This window comes from Lipomyces tetrasporus (genome assembly GCF_029532465.1).
Source record: "Lipomyces tetrasporus strain NRRL Y-64009 chromosome Unknown POJ06scaffold_2, whole genome shotgun sequence".
NCBI classification, from domain to species: domain Eukaryota; kingdom Fungi; phylum Ascomycota; class Lipomycetes; order Lipomycetales; family Lipomycetaceae; genus Lipomyces; species Lipomyces tetrasporus.
This window is the reverse complement of record NW_026611597.1, coordinates 2,358,475-2,380,630: the sequence shown is the minus strand read 5'-3', so window position 1 is coordinate 2,380,630 and position 22,156 is coordinate 2,358,475. Positions and strand designations below refer to the sequence as shown.

Genomic DNA, 22,156 nt, shown 5'->3' with positions numbered 1-22,156 from the left:
AATATTGCATTGCATTAATGTAGTACATGTACAAAACTGGAACATATAAATAATACTGAGTAAGTCTAATCCCGTCTAAACCGCAATCGAATTGACTTCCACCTCCTTATCGTTCTTCGCCCGGCCAGCCTCCTCAAGCGACTGCTCATCATCAACACCCTTAGTCTTCTCTTCAAGGCCAGCGGAAACCATGCCATGTTCCTCGGCAATCATTTTCGCATAGTTAATGCCCTTCTTTAGCTCTCGTCGCTCCAAAATCATTGGAAGAGGCAGAAGAACGATCTCAACCACCGACATGACAACAGACCAAATATAACCACCCAAAAATCGCGGAGCGGACGGAATGGGCCAGGCAATGATAGGCACGACACAGTTAATCACGACCCATCCAACGTTAATAATGGCAATAGAAGTTGAACGAGCCTCGAGATCGTGAGACATAAACTCGGCCAACCAAGGAACAATTAAATTTGTGGGACCATTGGCCAATCCAAGGCCAATGAAGGCAAAGAACTTAGCTCCATCGGGGACGTTCCAAACCAAGAGAAGGACATTGCAGACCAAGATCAGAATACCTCCATACAACACAGTCTCCCACCTGTTCTTGCGCCAATCTGAGTAGAAGCCGCAAGCCATAGTCGAGACAATCGTAGCAGCATATGAGATGGTGGAGAGGTTGTTGACCATGTCAGGTGAGTACTTGAGATCCCCATTGGGCAATGTAGTGTCTGAGAGCCAAAGCCCATATGGTAATCCGGAAGGATAAGGAGTCATCCAAAAAAGATTGCCAACCACGAAGAAAACGTAGATACGCCAGTTGCCGAAAATCCTCTTAAACAAGCCCCTGCCAATGCCACGGGTCTTCGCAAAGCCGTCCTTTAGCAGACGTTCAACACATAGCTGCTTCTCACGCTCAGTCAAATACCTCGAACGGGTACGATCCGGAACGTTCGGGCAGAAGAAAACACCGATAATAGCACATGGAATTGTAATAATCGCACAAACAATAAAGAGCCATCTCCAACCTTCCATACCATGCGCGCCATTCAAATTCAGGTAAGCCGCTGATTGGAGGTAACCTGCAAACATAGCTCCGAGAGGGTAGACACATCCGTAGATAGCATTGCGTTTTCCGAGTTCCTGGCGAGTGTACCACGAGTTGACAATGTGGGCGTTACCAACCCAGCAGGAACAAGCAGTGACCCCGACGAAGAATCGCATGACCAAGAGCTGCTCATAACTCTTGATAAACGCTGTGCCGAGAGTGAAAAGTCCCCACATAACCTCGAAAGCGGGAAGATAGTACTCCGCCGGAAGGCGAGTAAGAACAATATTAGAAGGAATCTGGAAAATAGCATATCCAACAAAGTCTAAAAAGAGTCAGTAATGGACGTGGAGGAATCCACAGCAACTGACTTACACATAGAAGTAGCAAATTGCAGTTTGTTGCCATCGAGGTTGAGATCATCGCCCATACCAGCATAGTATGCATTGGTCAGAGCGGAGACATCCAGGTTCTTGGTGAAGAAGGCAATGCATGAGAAAGAGAGAACGAGCCAGTCAATCTTGTAGACCAAGTGGCGCTCCTCCTTCGACATGCCCTTCGGATACCAGTCGATAAATTCCGCAAATTTGTCAAGGGCACCCATGTTGGACGATCACGAAGCCGAAGCGGAGTTAAGAGATGAAAGAGGATCAGTGACGTCCTAAAATCGGTGAGCAATTCTGTTGGAGGCGGAATGACTGGAGTATTTATGTGTTCGGCCTCTTGGGCCGCGATAGCATATTGCGCGCTATCGCAACTCGATGCAACGGATTCGCATAATTGACTTTGGAGCGGATATCAACAGCTTTAGTCCCAGATCCAGAGGACGAAAGATAGCTTGGGAGAACCGTATCATTTGATAATGAGGCGTAGTATACAATACTATGTTGGAAAGTACCCCATCGTCTTATCGATATGCTAGCGATGTGGGCCAAGTTCTTGCCGGCATGAACTCCGGGTGGTCAGGAAGCATGCAGTTGTGCGGTCGGGCCGGTCAATGCCGTGTACGACTTGAATCCGATAGGACGTGGTACGCACCGCCACTTTAGAAGGTGCATGTACGGAATTCGACAATTCAGATTTCCAGGAAACACAAGAAAACTGAAAATTGCAGAAGGTGGCGGCCAAGAATGCACAAGAAATCCACGGCACAATTACAGGCAACTGGAATAGCTCACCCCTGAAATAAGTGTGGTTAGGGTTGTTTGACAACACATGCGTGGGTAGTCTTCCGCCCCTGTCTCTCTCAGTCCCGATTCCTGATCAGAATATAGCACCAAGCGAATTAACTCATAACAAGAAACTAATATACTATATTGTAATATGTAATACGCGAATTTATAGAACATAGATTCAATCCACTAACGAGTCTAGACAGCAATAGTATTAACTTCGACCGCCTTCTCGTTCTTCGCCTGACCAGCCTCCTCAAGCGACTGCTCATCATCAACACTCTTAGTCTTCTCTTCAAGGCCGGCAGAAACAAAGCCATTCTCTTCGGCAATCATTTGCGCATAGTTAATGCCCTTCTTTAGCTCTCGTCGCTCCAAAATCATTGGAAGAGGCAGAAGAATGATCTCAACCACCGACATGACAACAGACCAAATATAACCACCCAAAAATCGCGGACTGGCTGGAATGGGCCAGGCGATGATAGGAACCACACAATTAATAACGACCCATCCAACATTGACAATGGCAATAGAAGCCGAACGAGCCTCAAGGTCATGCGACATAAACTCGGCCAACCAAGGAACGATCAAGTTTGTAGGACCGTTAGCAACGCCAAGGCCAACGAAGGCAAAGAACTTGGCTCCATCAGGGACATTCCAGACCAAGAGAATGACATTGCAGATCAAGATCAGGATGCCACCATACATCATAGTTTCCCATCTGTTCTTGCGCCAGTCAGAGTAGAATCCGCAAATCATAGTCGACACAATCGTAGCAGCATATGTGATGGTGGAAAGATTGTTGACCATGTCAGGTGAGTACTTGGAATCCCCATTGGGCAACGTCTGACTGTCGAGCCAAAGCCCAAATGGTAATCCGGAAGGATAAGGAGTCATCCAATAAAGATTGCCAACCACGAAGAAGACGTATATACGCCAGTCGCCGAAAATCCTCTTAAACAAGCCCCTGCCAATGCCACGGGTTTTCGCAAAGCCATCCTTAAGTAGACGTTCGACAGCCAGTTGCTTCTCACGCTCCGTTAAATATCTCGAGTTGCAACGATCAGGAACATTAGGGCAGAAGAATACGCCGATGAGGGCACAAGGAATTGTAATAATCGCACAAACAACAAAGAGCCATCTCCAACCTTCCATGCCATGAGCGCCATTAAGGTTCTTGTAAGCCGCCGATTGGAGATAGCCTGCAAACATAGCGCCAAGTGGGTAGACGCATCCGTAGATAGCATTACGTTTGCCGAGCTCTTGCCGAGTGTACCACGAGTTGACAATATGCGCATTGCCAACCCAGCAAGCCGTGGCAGTAAATCCGACGAAAAATCGCATGACCAGTAGCTGCTTATAATTTTTGATAAACGCAGTGCCGAGAGTGAAAAGGCCCCACATAACTTCGAAAGCGGGAAGGTAGTACTCGGCCGGAAGACGGGTAAGAACAATATTGGACGGAATTTGGAAAATCGCATAGCCAACATAGTCTAACATGGAGTTACTAAAGAGATCTGCCAGCAATACAAACATAAAACTTACACATAGACGTCGCAAATTGAAGCTTGTTGCCATCGAGGTGAAGATCGTCGCCCATACCAGCATAGTATGCATTGGTCAGCGCGGAGACATCCAAGTTCTTGGTAAAGAAGGCAATGCACGAGAAAGAGAGAACCAGCCAGTCAATCTTGAAGACCAAGTGACGCTCCTCCTTCGACATGCCCTTCGGGTACCAGTCGATAAATTCCGCAAATTTGTCAAGGGCACCCATAGTGGACTACTGATCAAGTATTCAAAAATGCAAAAATGCGTGCAGAAAATACAAGACGACCAACAACAGCGACCAGCCAAGTAAGACCAAGAAATTCCTCTTGGGGCCACGCTTGACTATTTATCTTCACGAATGCTGCCACCTGAGTGAGCGATAGCATTTTCGGCACTATCGTTTCGCCACACAGATGATTAGATAGAATCAGAGTTAGTGCGTTTTGTTGACGGCCAGGAGGACAGACTCAGAGAACGAAAGAGATAACAGGAACGACCCGTCTCATTTGATAGGAAGCACGTACATAATACTGTGCTGTGAACGTACCCTCATGGGCTGCGATAGATATGTTAATTTGTGGAGCCAAGCTCTGGCATGCATGAAGACAGCGACAAGCAAGCACAGTGACTAGGGAAAAGTATTACTTAAGGTACATAACACTTTAGCGTGTTGCGACAATGCGCATGATAGGCAGGCACCTTTAATTTATCAGGGCCAATGCATCAGGTTCCAAAGTATCAGATGTTTCGAGTACTGCCAAGCTTCCAAGACCGACAAGAACTTGTGGTGCATAAGGAGAAAGTTAAAAATACAAAGGCAAGCTCAGTGTTGGGTTAGGGCACAGCCTTGTTCCTGCTTTGGAGATGAGAATTACCACCCCGGGTCTTGAAGAAAGTGGGCGGAAGGCAACATATAACACTACGCTACAAATCTCTACCGGACACAATGGAGAATGTACAACTTATATTGCAATAATGACAACATACATACATGGGAACATAGAAACGAATCCAATAAGTCTAATTAGACAGCAGTAGCATTAACTTCGACCGCCTTTTCGTCCTTCGCCTGGCCAGCCTCCTCAAGCGACTGCTCATCAACATCCTTAGTCTTCTCCTCAAGGCCAGCAGAAACAAAGCCATTCTCTTCAGCAACCATTTTCGCATAGTTAATTCCCCTCTTGAGCTCTCGTCGCTCCAAAAGCATAGGAAGAGGCAGAAGAATGATCTCAATCACCGACATGACAACAGACCAAATATAACCACCCAAATATCGCGGAGCAGCTGGGACAGGCCAGGCAATGATAGGAACGACGCAGTTAATAACGACCCATCCAACATTGACAATGGCAATAGAAGTTGAACGAGCCTCAAGATCATGCGACATAAACTCGGCCAACCAAGGAACGATCAAGTTTGTGGGACCGTTAGCAACGCCAAGGCCGACGAAGGCAAAGAATTTAGCCCCATCTGGGACGTTCCAGACCAAGAGAATGACATTGCAGACCAAAATCAGGATGCCACCATACAACATAGTTTCCCATCTGTTCTTGCGCCAGTCAGAGTAGAATCCGCAAATCATAGTCGACACAATCGTAGCAGCATATGTGATGGTGGAAAGATTGTTGACCATGTCAGGTGAGTACTTGAGATCCCCATTGGGCAATTTAGTGTCTTTGAGCCAAAGCCCATATGGCAATCCGGAAGGATAAGGAGTCATCCAATAAAGATTACCAACCACAAAGAAGACGTAGATACGCCAGTCGCCAAAAATCCTCTTAAACAAACTCCTGCCAATGCCACGGGTCTTCGCAAATCCATCCTTAAGCAGACGTTCGACAGCTAGTTGTTTCTCACGCTCCGTTAAATATCTCGAGTTGCAACGATCAGGAACGTTAGGGCAGAAGAAAACACCGATCGCAGCACACGGAATGGTGATGATTGTGCAAATGATAAAAAGCCATCTCCACCCTGCCATACCATGAGCGCCATCCAAATTGTTGTATGCAGCCGCTTGAAGGTAGCCTGCAAACATGGATCCGAGAGGCATGACACATCCATAGATAGCATTACGCTTCCCGAGCTCTTGCCGTGTGTACCACGAGTTGACAATGTGCGCATTGCCAACCCAGCAAGCCGTGGCAGTGAATCCGACGAAGAATCGCATAACCAATAACTGCTTGTAGGACTGGATGAACGCAGTGCCGAGGGTGAAGAGTCCCCACATTACCTCAAAAGCAGGAAGGTAGTACTCGGCCGGAAGTCGAGTGAGGACAATATTGGAAGGAATTTGGAAAATAGCATAGCCAACATAATCTAACAGAGTCACTAAAGGGATCTAAGACGCAATCTCCTAGCAAGTGACTTACACATAGAAGTAGCAAATTGCAGTTGGTTGCCCTGGAGGTGGAGGTCGTCGCCCATACCAGCATAGTATGCATTGGTCAGCGCGGAGACATCCAAGTTCTTGGTAAAGAAGGCAATGCATGAGAACGAAAGAACAAGCCAATCAATCTTGAACACCAAGTGACGCTCCTCCTTCGACATACCCTTCGGGTACCAATCAATAAATTCGGCAAATCTGTCAATAACACCCATATTGAATTAGTGATCCTGTACAGCTAACCCAGGCGAGGCGAAGAGCTATGGTGAAGTGGAAATGCCAAGGAACGACAAGAAATTGGCCTTGGAAATGCCAAGGATGGCGTGTATATATACACAGTCCCAACTTCGGTGGCAAAGAACATCCTTCTTTGCTCTATCGCGGGAATGATTTACTAAATGATAGCGCGTATTTTGATTGACAGAGTCAGAGGGTCAAAGATAACTGGAGGACAGTACCATTCGGTAATGACGCGAAGTGAATATTACTGTGCCTAGAGGTACCTTCGTCAGTATAGGAAGTAGGGCGACTGACAGACTAAGGTTTAATTCTAATCCTCAAGCGAATGATTCCAGCCAATAACAGTGCAGCATAAGAGTCGTTTTACATCAGAAAGCGTAATAGCTGCCTGGCAGAAAGGAAAACGTAGGATTGACATTCGGCTTACACTAGTCCGGATAAGGATCCCTGCAGATTTACAGTTTGCACCAGCCACCAATGTGGACCGTCTAGCCACCGTACTACACTGCCACGAGTCAGCGCCCCTGCAAGAGATGTTACCCTACAGCCAATCAAGCGCAGTTTTGCTGAATGGACTAGAATCTATGTCGGGCCCATTACGAACCAAATCGATTTGCAATTTCCGTCTCTTCAGGGACCTTGAATTCCATAGTGTTGCCGGTTCGAACTTCTGCCAAGAAGTAAAGCGGACGACATTTATGGTAATGGAGCTGTTGAGATAAAGACAGGCCCAGACAATTAGACTTCGAGCGCATTGTTGGCTGGCCCTGCGATAAGAACGGTCAAAAGAGGGGGCTACAGTACCTGGTCCAGAACCATTGTCAGTCGGGTACCGTACATGCGAATCCCTTGCCACCGTATCTTCTCCGGCTGGCATTAGTCCTGATTTGGCATTCTTTGGCGCACGACATCCTCCTTATCTCTTATCACGTGGAGGCGGCTACTCTCTATCACACTGAAAGAGCCACTGAAGAAGCCCACTATCCCAAGCTGATCGCTTGAGTCATGCCATTATGCCCTGTTTAATATTTTTCTGCGAATTTGCTTTATGAACAAAGTGAGAATATCAGACTTTTGTTCTGCTTTTCTGGCCTATAGTATGCTTATCAGTGCGTCGCGCTCTCGCACACGAACCTTTTAGATAGCCGATAAAGGCCAATCCACGGGCCAATCCACACGGACCAAACAAAGCACTTGGACTGTCGATGCGCAGGCAAAGACTCTCGGCCAGTGCGTCACGGTCCACCGTCCAGAATTCCATGTTCACCGCACGTTCACGCCCCACACAGACCAGTTATCAGGCAATGCTAGATTCTAATCAATATCTACGTAGTTCCTGCATTGTCTCGCCGAGCCTATCGCATATGAAAAGGACACAACGTTTGATGTATTCTAACCGGAGTGTTCTAATTCGAGCTATCTACAGTCTAAACCTGGGATCCAACTTCCCATTCGGGCAAGTTTATCATTGTTGAGTCTTCGTCGCGTCGTACATCGAACTCAGACGTAGTCTTGGCGGTTGGGACGAGGGCCGGGTTGTCGGCTGGATTAGACGCTAGACCATGTTCTTGAGTCGCGAGCGGGCGTTGTCTCCTACCCGATAAAGCATGCCTAGCGCGGCTGCGAAACACCTTACCTAGCCGCATGCTTATCGCCAGTTCACGCAACTGCACCGTCAGGTCTTCAGAAGACAGCCCGTTATATCTCTTAGCGGTTAGTGTCAGTAAATTCCGATTAGCTTGATAAATTGACACGCTAACGCATGCCACCTAAAGAAAATCCGAAGTCCGACGTAGTGATGCCAGGTGTTTAAAATCATCGCTCCACTAAGACGAGTCTTAGATAGCCGTCCTTGAAACTCTAAATCTATGAGCAGTGGGCCGCAAGGCCAATGCCCATGCCGGGACTTCTTGGCTGGCCCGCGAACTGTATGGGCCTGAACTAACAAATTTCTTGTTCGGCCTAAAATTTGTGCGCGTAACAGACGAATTTGAAGTTTGAATTCACTCACGATTTGCATCTGTTCACTTCCGTATCGGAAATTACCCTTTGTCACATAGCTGTCATGCATGATGGTTCAACCCACGCCAACGTGAAACATGAAGTATTCAGCCACCACGCGCTCGCACGAGTCACCCGGAGTCACCGGGCAATTGAGTGGCGCGGATAGACGCCCAATATCCAGCGCCTGGATGCGTAACGACCGAGGACCCACTCCCCGTCTTTTCTGCAATTTGATCGATTGTGAAATGTCGGTGTAGTCAAAAATGACTATACAGTACAGTACGTTATAGTTCTATCGGCAAAGGTGTGGTTCGTGTCCCTCATCCTCACCGAGTAATTCTAATCGGCCTTCTGCAGCGCACACTTTATTTGGCCAAGAGATATCAATGCACGCTAATTATGGGGCATTGACGAGCCTCTCAAGCACATTTGACTCTGGTTCGTTGGCAGTGTGATACAAATTGGCCGATCTGATGTGGGCGGAACCCGTCGGCTCCGTCAACTAGGCGATCAGACTTCTGTCTACTCTCTTCCTATCTACGGCGCAATTGAACCTTTATCGTGGAGTCCCCTATCAGTCGATAATATACTGTCGGGATCTCCAAGGGGCTGAATCAACGAACGACTACTGCGCTCGAATTCCATTCCGACCTGGAAAGCATGGAACAGAACTTGCCACCAACTGGAGGCACTTCATTCACCGCCCGTGTCCTTTATCATCGAATTAAGTATATACATGGCGAGTTAACAAGTCGCACATTTAATTGGCAACTTAAGTCCTAATGCCCTTTTATTAGATTAATCACATTGTGAGCTTCTGGAGGTTAGAGCTGGTCTTATCGGATATTAAAGTAAGAACAGAACAACGGCATCAATGCCACGCTCTAATTATCAAGCTTAATAGCCGAGCGATATGCCAACCTGTTCCAGATCAAACAGGCAATTACATCACAGGCTAGCGCATTGTGATTCTTTCTATCCAAGTTGAATTTCTTGGTGCCTAATACTGCTGACTACGGCACAACTCAGTAAAGCTCTACAATAGTGGAATTCAAATAAGCTCCAGTTCAGCAATTGCCATGCGCCGGCTTCCAACACTTCTGATATACGATATGAGCTAAATTGCACGCCGATGACCTAACGCGAATTTCATGGTCGTTATCTTCTCAGTGCTCAACTATCCACTATGCGCGACTACTCCACTGTGTTCCTAACTGCTGTCCGACACCTAAGCTGAAAATACCACAAACTGGCCGTCTAAATAAGACTCAAAATATGACAGCATTCAGGTCGCTGATATTTAATAGTCTTCTGTGGCGTCGCCTGAATGGCACTTACTATCTAGATCGCCCGCTATGATTGCTCTCGCCTATACCTGCACGATGTATTCCCAATTACGCCCATATTGGGAGCTTGGAATTGAATATTTCGCACCGCTTGCTTGCAGTCTGTCCAAATTCGTTAGTATCTGCCGTAGTCGTGCGCGATCCGCTATTAGAGCTGGATTACTTTAAACGACATCTGGATGGAGGCCGACAAAGCCGTGCGCAATTTTGTATGTTACATTTCAATAAAAGATATCCAATAGGAATGACTATAGACCTCGAATGTGACCAATGGTGAATGCCATGTAGCCTTGCGGGATCCAGTAAGAGACGATGTAGAGAATAATGTGTAGGGATTTCTCGGTGGTGGTAACTACAACTTTGCTAGGTTCCACTGTGGAAAAATAAAGCGTTAAGAAATCAACAAGAGCATTGAGATTCTAATCAACGCATTCCCGGCCTTTGCGGCTCAAGATGCTTCCGCGCGGGGCCATTGAATTGATGGTCCCTCCAGCCAAAATACCCTAAACCCATGGGCATCATTTGTCCGCGGGGAATGTCCGACTGGCGGCCGCCCTCAAAGCCAACCACCGCGGTCTTTCGGGACAATCCATTTTCGCCATTTCAAAATAAAATTAAACTAATAAGCCTGAATGCTGACTCACAGGCTCAGTCCCCCTGTGCATAGACCTGGCCGATAACAGTGTCCCTGCAGTAGTTCGTAGGTACAGCTGTCGGTACCGCATCGTGCGAGTAGTTCTTTCGGCGCGAGTAGCAGTTGAGTGTCAATAGCTTAGCTCTGGTTAAGTTTAATCTGTATCTTTTACTAGATTTGGCACATGTTCGAACGTGAAGACTGCTTTCGCGATTCAGAGCACGATCAATTCATGCCTTCATGCGTAATACACAATACGTGTCGACTTTGCGTCTACTCTACACGATAGTCCGCGTTGATTGGGCTGACACCATATTGTTTACACTACAAATTGTGTTTAGCATTAACTGTCCGGTATGTAAACCCCCGAGTCGCCTCTAATGTTTGGTGTGACCGTTCGTAAAATCCTCAGTCCTTGTTAAGATCTTCGATCCTCAATCTATTATTATAATGTCGACAGTTTCAAATCCCGAGAAATGATACTAAACAAAGTCTTAGAGGAGGTTCACCTAATTGTTTTTTTGATTGCCCAATGAGTCATGCAGTCCACGCTTACCCATTCCACCCCAGTTGATCTCGGATCAAGTACGTGCCACCCAGAATACTAATATATCTCCTCTGCATCATCTATAATATGAACTTTTATGCTACCATTTCTGACATCGCTAGAAACAGTCAAGGTGTCGACCGTTCTCTCCAAGGGGACCTGTGAGTAGCAAGCATATCCATGTTAACCACTCCTTCACTTAACACTCGAATACCCGCAGGTCATATGTCATGATATCTATTGATAAATGCGAAATCGATTTCAGCGAGAGATATGCGTGACTTCACGGCCAACGCGATAACCATCACCTGCCCGGCACGACGAACATCAAAGAATGCCGTGACAACGCTAGATTCGACTCCTGTGCATTCGAGCACGGTTGGTGGGGTGTCATATTCGCTTGGACCGAATAGGGTCGAAATATTCATCGCATTTTCCACTTGGCTCTCGCAAAAATCATAAAAGTAAGTTTTCGCTCTGGGGACAAACCTCTTTGCAAACTATAGTCTTTGTGGACCTAAATCAGTAATGACCAATGGCGAGGCGCCAGATGCTCGAGCGACTTCTAAAGCGATAAGACCAATGGGACCAGCGCCAGAAATCAGGGCACCTTTTCCAAATGGCAGACACGCGCGCTCAACGGCATGGATGACCACGGAGAGTGGCTCGACAAGAGCACCTTGCACCTTGGGAATATGTCATCTGATCCGGGATCTTGAAATATATTCTGCCGAATGGACCTGGTACGGTACAATGTGCCCTCATTAGGATATAGGCCCGCAAAATGAACATCTGGACACATGTTCTAACTGCCAGTATTGGTACATTGGAAACCTTTCCGCAAGGAACACCCGGTTCTATAGCGACTCGATCACCTAAACCCTGATGCCCTTCATATGCCGTGGCTGACATTAGCTGGCCGCGTTAGGGGTAATAGCTGCGACTGGCTGTCGCGCCTGCTTTGGTCCCGATTGACAGCGCTCTTGAACTCTGATGATCTGTTGCAGTAAAGTTATACGGCATTTCTGTTTCGAAATATAGTGCTAACGAATCACAGGCAGCCTCCCCGATATGAGTCGAGTTTAAGATGATATCAGTGCTCTCAAAACGTGAGTCAACGCGAGCGCATCGAGAGGAACCAAAATTGCGAAGGGCGAAGGCACGCCCGGTACTAGAGCAGCTCCAACCCGAACATCTGCGAATGACTCAAGTATCGGAGTGCGCCTGGACAACGGAGAAGCCGTCACCATAAACGGCAAATTGTACAAGCGATACAAACTTGAAGAAAGGGTTGGAACGTAGTAAAAGAATTCGCGCAGCCGCTGTTGGTTGCTTCTCAAAGACTGATTAGGGCAAGGGTTAAATACTTACGGTCACTTAATACATGAGTGTTGACTATGATATTGTCGCTATTCACGGCGACCGTCCTTCACTTCCCATTGCACCTAACGTGGAATTTAACTACATGAGGAATCGATCAGCAAAATAAAGTGGAAATAGGCGTACTGCACATTAGCCTCGCAACACAGCAAATCATTTAGCATCTCGTCTCTCGAGTCTTCTGGCCCGCAAGCGAGATGCCGCCGCTATGTGCGATGTCTAAACGACAATCAACAGCGGTTCTTCGGCGAAGTCGACCGTTATTTTGCTCTTCGATGGCAAGGAAGGACCAGAAATCTTGCTCTGATAAAGTTGTTCAGAACATGAGCTATGCTGAAGATGAAGATGATTTTTATGGCCACGTTCAAGAGCTGAGGGATAGGTGAATGGGTTTGGCCTGCATCCCTGTCTCTGACATTGAGTGTACTGTTGGCATCATTTTTAATAAGTTCACGGCAAGGGAATATATTCTCGACCGTAATTGGATCGATTTTTCATCAACCCTACAGATAATGGCTGGACCAACAACGAGACAGGCCTTGAATGGATTCGACATTTTGATAGACATACCAACCATCGCAGAAAAGGCGGATATCGATTGTTAATGATTGACGGCTATGCGAGTCACCGTTCGGCAAAGTTCGACTAGTTCTGCAAGGAAAGGGATATTATCACAATCTGCATGCCTCCTCACTCATCCGATCTTCTTCAACCGCTAGACGTTGGATGCTTCAGTCCACTGAAACGGGCGTACGGTCGCAAAATCGAGGAGCTCATCAAGTGTCACGTTAACCACGTGACAAAGGTCGAATTTCTCGTCGCATTTCGAGCCGCATTTTCGGCGTGTATGAACGAAAAGAATATCGAGGCGGGATTCAGAGGTCAGGTTTAGTACCTATGGACCCTGAAGTTGCCCTATCCAAATTGGATGTCAGGATACGGACTCCAACACCTCCGCGTCTTCCTCCCCCCACCGGCAACCCTTGGATCTCTCAGACGCCACACAACCCGATAGAGGCTGTCTCACAGTCTGAATTCATCAAAGGTCGCATTGCCAGTCATCAAAATAGCTCACCGACACCGATTTATAATGCTATCGATCGGCTTGCAAAAGGGACGCAACCCAAGCATTAGCTCACACGGTCACTCCTCAGCCAACAAGTCCGTACACTTCAAAAGGCAAATGAAACATTAAGCAAGCGGCGGCGGGCAAAAAGGACCCGCATCAGGCTTGGAGGATCCCTTACAGTACAAGACGGGCAAGGCCTGATGGCACAAAACTACGTTGTTGAGCAGCTGGAGCGCGAAACGTGTGATAGTGGTGGTCGGAAGAAGAGGATTAGAGCCAGCTCAACGGCGCTGTGGTAAGTGCGGTAAGCCCGGATATAACGCCAAGACTTGCGATGGAGATAAAGAAACGTCTATCATACATATTTCCGATTAGTTTTAATTGATTGACTTTGTTATTGTGTCATAATTGGGCTTAAACATTGGAAAGGCCGTAGAATGTGCGTGTCAGGAATCCTACCTGAGTGTCTGGTACTTCGAAGGGTGACGTCATGAGCCGCAGACGGCGTCTGACGTCACAACCACAAAATCTTTGCTCCGTGATCTTTCCGAGGACACGGCAGGATTTCGGCGTTCTTTTGTTTCTTCTTGCAGGATGATGTAAGTGTACATATGAGTTAGTTGTTCGTTAGTTTTCGTGCGCCCGGCTTAGTCCGCGGCTAAAAGTTTTTGCTGTAAATTTAGATGCCGAGAAGTGTATATACGGAACGGTTTATACCCACTTCCCGGCATAGTTGATATTCTAAAATATATTGTTGCAAGCCATCCCGCTAGCGTAACGTATAGTACGAACACACCGTGATCCTCACAGTGCGCGGCTCGCTTATCACCCACGTTAAGCAAAATCCTTACTCGTGTCCAGCCGTACTTCCACTTCCCCTTCCTCCTCTACCACCACCTTCTCCTCTTCTTCCTCTTCCTTTTTTGATGAACTTCTTAAAGCGATCTTCTGCAGTTGAGCGCATGGCCCCCATAAGTGTTTGGACATAAACAGTCGCATTAAATGGAATAACTTTGTCTGGAATGTGTGCAGCTCGCCATGCATTATCCGGAAACAAATCAATTATCTTAATTCCAAGCGTGGTAGGGAGATCATCACAGGTGCGCCCATCTTGAACCAGGTACTGCAGAGTTATGCACGTCAGAATTAGCCTCACAAAGTTACCCTGATGATTCGACTCACGTATCTAGAAGCAATACTGGTACCAGCTCGCCAGATTTCAATGAAAACGTCCTTCAGCTCCCCAGCCCACTTGTGGCCTCTGTACAAAAATAGAGTATGGCGGTTGTTCGAGAGGTTCAAACCCAACGTCTCATTCATACTGCTCTCCATCAGATCAATCGCAGCTTTCACATCTCCGATATCGCTGTACTCAGTAGTAGGATTCTTGAACCGCGGTTTCTCAGTAAGACAGAGCAATATATAGACATTAACACCGTGACCATCGATCCACAAGTTCTTGCTTCTACAGAGGCTGTTATAGTCCTCGCTGAACCCAGCCTCGAGAACGACTGTTACCTTGTTGCCATCCAGATAACTATACCTCACTCCTCCATCTGGCTGCTTCGTGCTCCCCTCAAACTCGCCTTCAAAGTCATCAGTGGTGGTGGATCCATAATACTGAATAGCAGATTCCCGACCATATGTGGAGAGATATGCACGAGCATATTCAACGATCTTAGGACAGATATCCAATGCTGCAGATTCATGGATATTAGCGGGACACGTCACCACAGTCACCGTCTCGGTGAAACTGTCATATGACAATGACGGGTACCTATAACAACGAAAAGTGTCAGCTATTTCTGAACAAGAAAATATGCAACTCGTATACTATACCGCAGTTCCAGGGACTCCGGATATAGTTTGAAAAATGCTTTTTCTAGTTGCAAATACTTTGCATGAGGCAGCTGAATATCTAGTCTCCCCTCCGGAGGGTTACTCTTCAGGAGGTTAAGTGCCCTGTTATAGTTCGCATCCATGCCCTTGTCCGGCTCAGAAGAAGCATCCTTGGATTCCATAACTGGCATCTGCGCTGCCCCCCAAGTGAAACCAACGCTTTTGGCAACAGACTGTGGGTTGGTAGGACTACTGTTGCGCGTGAGACCACCAATCTCGAGAGATTTTACCGAACTGTGGCCAACCGCTGTTCTGGTGGCTCTTTTATCTGCATTTCCTGTCGGCTGCTGTTCATTGCGAATGACCGCTGAGATCATGATCGGCGCCACGCTGCGTGAGGCTGAGTCTGTTAGTGGATCGCATCCTCCGCAAAACGGCATCCATGACGTAATGGATGATTCCTGATAATATGTGTGGTGATTGAGATAACGAAGGGAACGCGACACAGGAAGCGAAGATCGCGAGAACTGTTCGAAAGCAGACAGCTTGTTTGTTTATCTGCCGCACATTTCAATTTGGACCGGCCGCAGCGTCAGCGTCATTCGTGCGATGTTTCTATTATTCTCTACCAAAGGCAAGGGTTTCTGTCTCAAGCCGAAGCAAGTCAGTTGGCAGTGATATTTTATTGTCCGATATATTAGTCTTGTATACGAGTATTCCAAGTCAATTTCGTAGTTTGCAGACCTTCTCATAGCGTGTCCTGCAGGCTTTTTGTTACTCGGCTGACGGATTTCGAAATGTTTCGAGCCAGACGCTTGATCGACGTCTTTCTCCGCGACTTGTGTGTAAGGCTAATATAATGTTAATGCGTATTTCCGGTATCATTGAATTCATGAAAGAACAAGCACTCATCGAGGAGCCAAACCCTGGAGATCGTACTGAAACCGAATACAGCCCCGAACCTTGTCTGGTCTGATCGACCTTCGGACCAGCAGAGTCTGTTTCGTTTGAATCGGATAAGATACGAAGTAAGTACTCTATTCGCCCATATCTGACATGTTGTATTTCGGTTGTCATACGGCTGCCTTGGAAGGCGATTGCGGTTACAACATGGTCGACGACGACGAGAGCATCGTGTTGGACTGTCGGGTAAAGATGTTTGGCGCCCGAACTTGGAGACGGGCAGGTTCTGTTTTGCCCGGTTTGTGAAACGGCCATTGACAAGAGTGCTGGCTGCGATGGGAAGTGGGTCGTTGCGGATGGCGTGGGCGAAGCCAGTACCGTCACTATCGAGCGGGAGACCGCCCAGATCTTGATGTACTGCTTTAAATGCTCTGTTCTGAACGTCGTGATCCAACGCGACGACCAATATGGGTTCGTTGCCGAGGGAGACGAGCTCGTCCATCATGATGAGTTACAAGGACATCCAGACCCTATAGAATCACGTTCCACTATTATTGCTGTGGCATCCTCCTTCATCTATCAACTTGGCTTTGGCGCTTCAGTTAATTGTGTCCCATGAGCATACGTTCCGGAGATCCTTCCGCTGCAAGTTCGAGCCAAGGACACGATCTTCGCCGTGACTATTACGTGTTCGTTGCGATCAACTACTTCTTTTCTACCCAGAGACGATGAACATCTCGCTGGAGGAAATGGACATGTTGTTTCCGAAGCACAAGACGCCATTTATGGTATTGAAATTCACAAGCACGTATTGTGGTTGAGCGAGGAAATGAACGAAATTTCTGTGGAAGAATATAAAGAAAAAGTTGAGATGGTCCCGTTATTGTGAGCCGAGACCAAAGATGTGTTTGTCGTTAGTTATTGAAAGTAATATATTTTGTAAACAAGTAGCATCTACTTAATACTTTAGTCGTAGAACAGGAAGACAGCATAGTATATCATCATTGGTTGAGGGTTGAGCATCCTCGTACGCCGTTATTAACTCGGCGTTGGGGGAGAGACGGAATTGGTGCGGCGTCTAGAAGTGCGGGCCGAAGCGTGTTCGTGGCCACTTTTCGGCCGTCACCACAGCAACATCGTCGTCTTGTGCGAGTTTGACACGCATCTCCAGCCAACTTGGTCCCAGGGTCGCACGGGTCTTGCGTTCGCGTCTGTTCCTGCAACTAATTGCTGCCTGCCCGCTCGCCCGCCTATAAAGATGTCGCCTGCCGCTACAATGTCGTCTCCCTTCCCTGAACAACCCATCGGCCACTTCAAGCTCCGGCCGCAGCCCTCGCAACTGCCAGCAGTCTCGTCGCCTTCGTCCAAGCAGAGCTCAGAAATGGGTGCAAAACGAACCAAAATCCGCGCTAGGCTCGTCACCCGCGTCAAAGACTTCTTGGTCGTCAATCTCGTTCCTCTCGGTACGTCGCCGGCCTACAAGCCCACGAATCTCTTCCAGCTTGCCATCTTCCACATCTACCACACTGTTCTCATCTTCCTTCACATCCTCCTGTCAATCTACTACCTCTTTGCCCGACAGTATTACATCGCCAAGAATAACTTCCTCGCCTTTCTCTATCATCATCACCGTACGCCGCAACTGATCGCCCAGGACATCAAGGGTCTCGCGAAGACTCCCCAGCATGTTGGCATTATACTCAAGTACAAAGAAAACGAAGAGGGAGGCGGTGTTGAAGGGTTGATGGAACAAGTCGCCGACGTCGCGTCCTGGTCTGTGGGCGCCTGTGTCAAGACTCTCACCGTGTACGAGCGAACCGGCACACTCAACAAGATGCACGAGGCCACGTATAAGGTCATTAACAGGACCCTAAAGTCATACTATGGCGAGACATTCCCAGCTGTCAAACTTCGTACTCCACATGATAAGACTGTCTATCCCGAAGCAATGGCCGCGGAGCCAGGTGAGATTGACGGAACAGATTGCCATATGGAAGTTATTAACAGAATTGTTGTAGATCTCAACATTTCATTCATCTCCCATGACGATGGTCGCGGCTTTTTGGTAGAGCTTACGCGGGAGTTTGCCTACAAGGCCGCCAAAGGCGAATTTGACCCGTCCAAGGTCACTGTCGACAATGTCGACCGGCTCGCAAACCGTAAGTTATATTCACAGCCAGAAGAACCACTGTCTGATTGTTACTAGAATTGGTAATTACTGAGCCCGATCTCATTGTTTTGTTTGGTTCCAAGCCTGATCTCGATGGTTTCCCTCCATGGCAAGTGCGGTTGTCAGAGATCTAGTAAGTCATTCAAATCCATATACTCTCGATCGAGCTAACGTCCTGCAGCTACGCTCCGCACAACAACTCGGTCACTTACAATGTCTTTCTTCGTGGCATTCGCCGATACTCCAAGTGTAAGATCAATATCGGCAGGTGAATCTCCCAATAACCCGAAATCTATTTGGTCGTTACTATCCGGCGAATGGATTACAAGTGGCATTGTATATTTTTATAAACCCTTCCAAAATGACTTATCACTGCGCATTCGTGACGACAAATTTCCTGTCCCATTGCTTCCGGATCAATCATTGTTCAAAGTGCATTTCTCAAGGTCTAATGTCATAGACGGAGTAAATAATAATTTGTAGTTTTTCGCATGGAGTTACCAGTGTGACAGGGTGAAGTTGTGGTTTTTATTTGCGAGGTATTTATGTTTGCTATCATTTTATGATTTAAAAAAAACCCCGGGATTATAGACTTTATGTATATTGTGGATATGGTGTAAGTATTGCTTCGTGACATGAAAATTTGAAATAGATTGACAAAGGCAACAGCTTGACGTCTTATGAAAATAGTCTGGAATGCAGGACGGGATTTGATTGATGACTGCGGGATATCTGATTCCAGGTGACATAATATGACTTGGCTGGATGACAACGCCGTGAAAATCAAGGCAAATAGATTATTGGTTGATGGCAACTCACCCTCGAAGCGCGTACTCAACAGTCTGCATGATACCTGGTGTGACGATTATGCAATAGCCAGCTGGTGGCCGCCGATCGGAAGGGCAGCTAGCGACGTGACCAGTTCGACGTTGCAAAGCCGAACGCTGATTAGGACTTTATAACTGACAATAAATCTTTCCGTTTGAATCCTTGAATACATGAAATCCCCTATATCCGGCGTTGCTGTTGAACCCACACTTCAGAACGGTCGAAGCGGTTAGAAGACGTCCGCAGTACCAATGACATCCTTCTCTCTGATGGTCGACGACAGTGTACATTGGCTCGCGTGGCAGGCTCGGGCTGACTTCTTCGCCGGCCACTTGAGCACTGCCGACGTTGGGAATGACGACATCGCGAATGAAAACCTGTGCTCGACGGCTGAACCTCTGACTCGGGGCCTGTCGTATGCTAGAGCGGTGGTTCGCGAATATGCGAGCGGACAGCAGGATATACGCGCCTTTCTTGGTATGATTACGTGATAGCGTCGCCGACGTGATACTTTGGTTGTCCGGCCATCACTGTCACGGTATTGTTGAAATCGATCGAGAACTGAATTCTAGTTAGTCATTAAGGCAGTAGCACTCTGCATCGAGAAGCAGTCTGTCGCCAGCTGAAAGTCCATAGTTGCCTAATCTGCCCGCTCGCGTCAACAGGCGCCAGAAGCAAGCACGGCGACGGGGTGGAAATGACGTTGCAGGAATTTGCGCGTTCGCGCCAAGTTGGGTTGGGCAGATCGGTGACTTCGGTTAACGCACGCGAGATTTTACAGCCATGCGACAATCCAGGCGAGGTAGAATATTAAAAATAATATCGCGAATATGATATACTGATAGGTTTTACTGTATTCGTCTATATGTGAGATATGCCGGATTATAACACGCAACAGAATAGGAAAAAAAAAATAGGATGAAAATTGAAACTGCTCGCGACAATTAATCATTTACCTATCCGACACACTTAACGCCCATTGTATGGTTCCCGACATCTGAATTCATTGATATCTATGCGGAGTAGCCAAATACACAGAAGTCTTGCAATTACGGTTATTCAATGAATGAACCATCGATTGACCACAGCATGGCAGAGTGTGCAAGAGCATGTGTGGAAACCTATCTCGGGAAAGATACATAGTGGTATGCATCTCGATAGATGGACTGCATAGCAATTGCAGGTGACGGTACATGATTATAAGTCAATTCAGTCATGCCAGTATCGTGAGAACTATTACCGGCACGTGTCAATATTGGGTATACAATATTACATTAGGTCAGTGATTAATTAGTCAAGTGATTACAACAAAACGACGACATTAACAAAAATCTATAACCAATCCAAGCCAAACCAACTCCAAAATTACATGCCATACTCTACAACGTAGTATATCCGCCATCGACAGAGATGTCGGCACCGGTCGTGAACGAGCTAGCTTTGCTCGCCAACCAGAGCGCGACCCCCTGGAGCTCGTCGGGCAAGCCCATGCGACCCATCGGCGTGCTCTTGATCCAATGCTGGACCATGTTTGGATCGAACGAGGAAACGAGCTCGGTGCGCATGTATCCGGGACTGATGGAGTTGCATCTGATCTTGTACTTTGCCCACTCGGCCGCGAACGTCTTCATCATGTGAATCACGCCAGCTTTTGACGCGTTGTATGCGATCTGGCATTGCGGGAAGTTGACGATATGGCCCGACATGGACCCGATGAAGATGATGGAGCCGCCGCCACGGGCTCGGAGATAAGGGAACGCGGCTTGCGCGGAGAGGAACGAACCGGACAGGTTGATGTTGAGAACCCGTTGGAATCGGGAGAAGGGATATTCTTCGGCAGGGTAGTTTCTGGTGTCTGTTAGTCTATCGCTCCGAAGTCAGCAGTAATGAAGTGGGACGTACTCAACGATGCCTGCAGAGCAGACGACGACATCAATGCCGCCAAAATCGTCATTGATCTCGGCAAAGACGCTCTTCATGACGAGTTCGTCGGTGACGTCGGCCGTGTAGAACCGCGCGCGAGTGCCATACAATTTCTGAAGTGACATTGCGGCTTGCCCTCCGACAAGCGGATTGAGATCGAGAATGGCAATGCCGGCCAGTCCGGCGGAACAGAGAGACGCGGCCATGGCATATCCGAGGCCCTGGGCGCCGCCGGTGACGACGGCAACCTGGGAGGCCAATGAGAATTGGGAGAAGATCGACGGCACCGCAGTAGCGGCATCCAGTGGCGGGCTAGCAACAGAGACGATGCTGTCGTCGGCGAGGGATGGTGGAACCATTGAGTGGAATTTGGGGGGGTGTAGTTTGCGAATGATTTTATTCCGAGGCGTGAAGCCGGCAGGTATTTATGCTTGTGCCTAGCATTGATGGCGGGGGGCGACTTGATAAGCGGGCCGAGGCGATTAGTTATTTTTTGGCGGGTCGGCTGGGCAGCGAAGGTCACGATGTCTTGCTTGACGGTGTCGTGTCGGTTCCCCAGTCGGGCTCCACATCCGCCTTTTGCCCCCACACGCCGGTCCAACGCTTCGGCTTAGTTTTCGGCCCGCAGCGGCCCCAACTTCCACTGTAAATTACTGGTCTAATCTATTATTAACCTGACCCATAATACAGTAGCTAATTTATCCCGCACGCACCGCGCCAGGATCGCCACTTCCGGCAGTAGTACAACGCCGGGTTAGGGCTGCTTGGCTCTATTCGCCTAAATACCGATCGCCCGTGTCTAACCTTAAACTGGGCATCACGGATTCTCCACACATTAATCCACGCGTCACGCGCACGCAAATGAAAAAAAAAACCACGGCCGACCCGACGACAGCTGACAGGCCCAATTATAGCAGTCCCTCTAATCGACAGGTTAATGATTGACATTCCACTGGATCTTGCTATCTATGAGTCACTATCGCCACCGTGGTCTGCTGTAGCCTGTTGGGCTACTTGACCTGCCACATACGGCCAGTGAACGGCCATAAAAGAATTAAACGATGGCAACCCATAAATGTATACTAAATCCGCAATTGTCCCCACAGCTTGTGAAATACTGAACTA

At 47.8% G+C, this 22,156-nt stretch overlaps 6 protein-coding genes across 6 annotated transcripts; 1 reads left to right on the top strand and 5 right to left on the bottom strand.

The window, feature by feature from the left end:
- Nucleotides 1–75: 75 nt before the first annotated feature.
- Nucleotides 76–1,649, bottom strand: POJ06DRAFT_299586 (major facilitator superfamily domain-containing protein; the record flags this gene model as incomplete). The annotated part of the gene is made up of 2 exons (XM_056190691.1): nt 76–1,370; nt 1,421–1,649. The coding sequence occupies 2 exons, from the start codon at nt 1,647–1,649 to the stop codon at nt 76–78; spliced, it is 1,524 nt and encodes a 507-aa protein (XP_056046792.1).
- Nucleotides 1,650–2,402: 753 nt separating this feature from the next.
- On the bottom strand, nt 2,403–3,991 carry POJ06DRAFT_288381 (major facilitator superfamily domain-containing protein; the record flags this gene model as incomplete). The annotated part of the gene is made up of 2 exons (XM_056190293.1): nt 2,403–3,710; nt 3,763–3,991. The coding sequence occupies 2 exons, from the start codon at nt 3,989–3,991 to the stop codon at nt 2,416–2,418; spliced, it is 1,524 nt and encodes a 507-aa protein (XP_056046791.1). The 3' UTR covers nt 2,403–2,415.
- A 764-nt stretch (nt 3,992–4,755) lies between these two features.
- On the bottom strand, nt 4,756–6,442 carry POJ06DRAFT_247308 (major facilitator superfamily domain-containing protein). Its single transcript, XM_056186889.1, has 2 exons — nt 6,135–6,442; nt 4,756–6,081 (listed from the first exon to the last, which is right to left on the bottom strand). The coding sequence occupies exons 1-2, from the start codon at nt 6,361–6,363 to the stop codon at nt 4,790–4,792; spliced, it is 1,521 nt and encodes a 506-aa protein (XP_056046790.1). The 5' UTR covers nt 6,364–6,442; the 3' UTR covers nt 4,756–4,789.
- Nucleotides 6,443–14,109: 7,667 nt separating this feature from the next.
- Nucleotides 14,110–15,584, bottom strand: POJ06DRAFT_299584 (uncharacterized protein; the record flags this gene model as incomplete). The annotated part of the gene is made up of 3 exons (XM_056190690.1): nt 14,110–14,491; nt 14,551–15,145; nt 15,208–15,584. The coding sequence occupies 3 exons, from the start codon at nt 15,582–15,584 to the stop codon at nt 14,216–14,218; spliced, it is 1,248 nt and encodes a 415-aa protein (XP_056046789.1). The 3' UTR covers nt 14,110–14,215.
- Nucleotides 15,585–17,235: 1,651 nt separating this feature from the next.
- POJ06DRAFT_67414 (Decaprenyl diphosphate synthase-like protein) lies at nt 17,236–18,792 on the top strand. Its single transcript, XM_056191384.1, has 4 exons — nt 17,236–18,074; nt 18,129–18,269; nt 18,317–18,413; nt 18,462–18,792. The coding sequence occupies exons 1-4, from the start codon at nt 17,369–17,371 to the stop codon at nt 18,550–18,552; spliced, it is 1,035 nt and encodes a 344-aa protein (XP_056046788.1). The 5' UTR covers nt 17,236–17,368; the 3' UTR covers nt 18,553–18,792.
- Nucleotides 18,793–20,395: 1,603 nt separating this feature from the next.
- Nucleotides 20,396–21,566, bottom strand: POJ06DRAFT_67401 (uncharacterized protein). The gene is made up of 2 exons (XM_056191383.1): nt 21,011–21,566; nt 20,396–20,956 (listed from the first exon to the last, which is right to left on the bottom strand). Exons 1-2 carry the CDS (start codon nt 21,388–21,390, stop codon nt 20,488–20,490), a joined length of 849 nt encoding a protein of 282 aa, XP_056046787.1. The 5' UTR covers nt 21,391–21,566; the 3' UTR covers nt 20,396–20,487.
- Nucleotides 21,567–22,156: the final 590 nt, after the last annotated feature.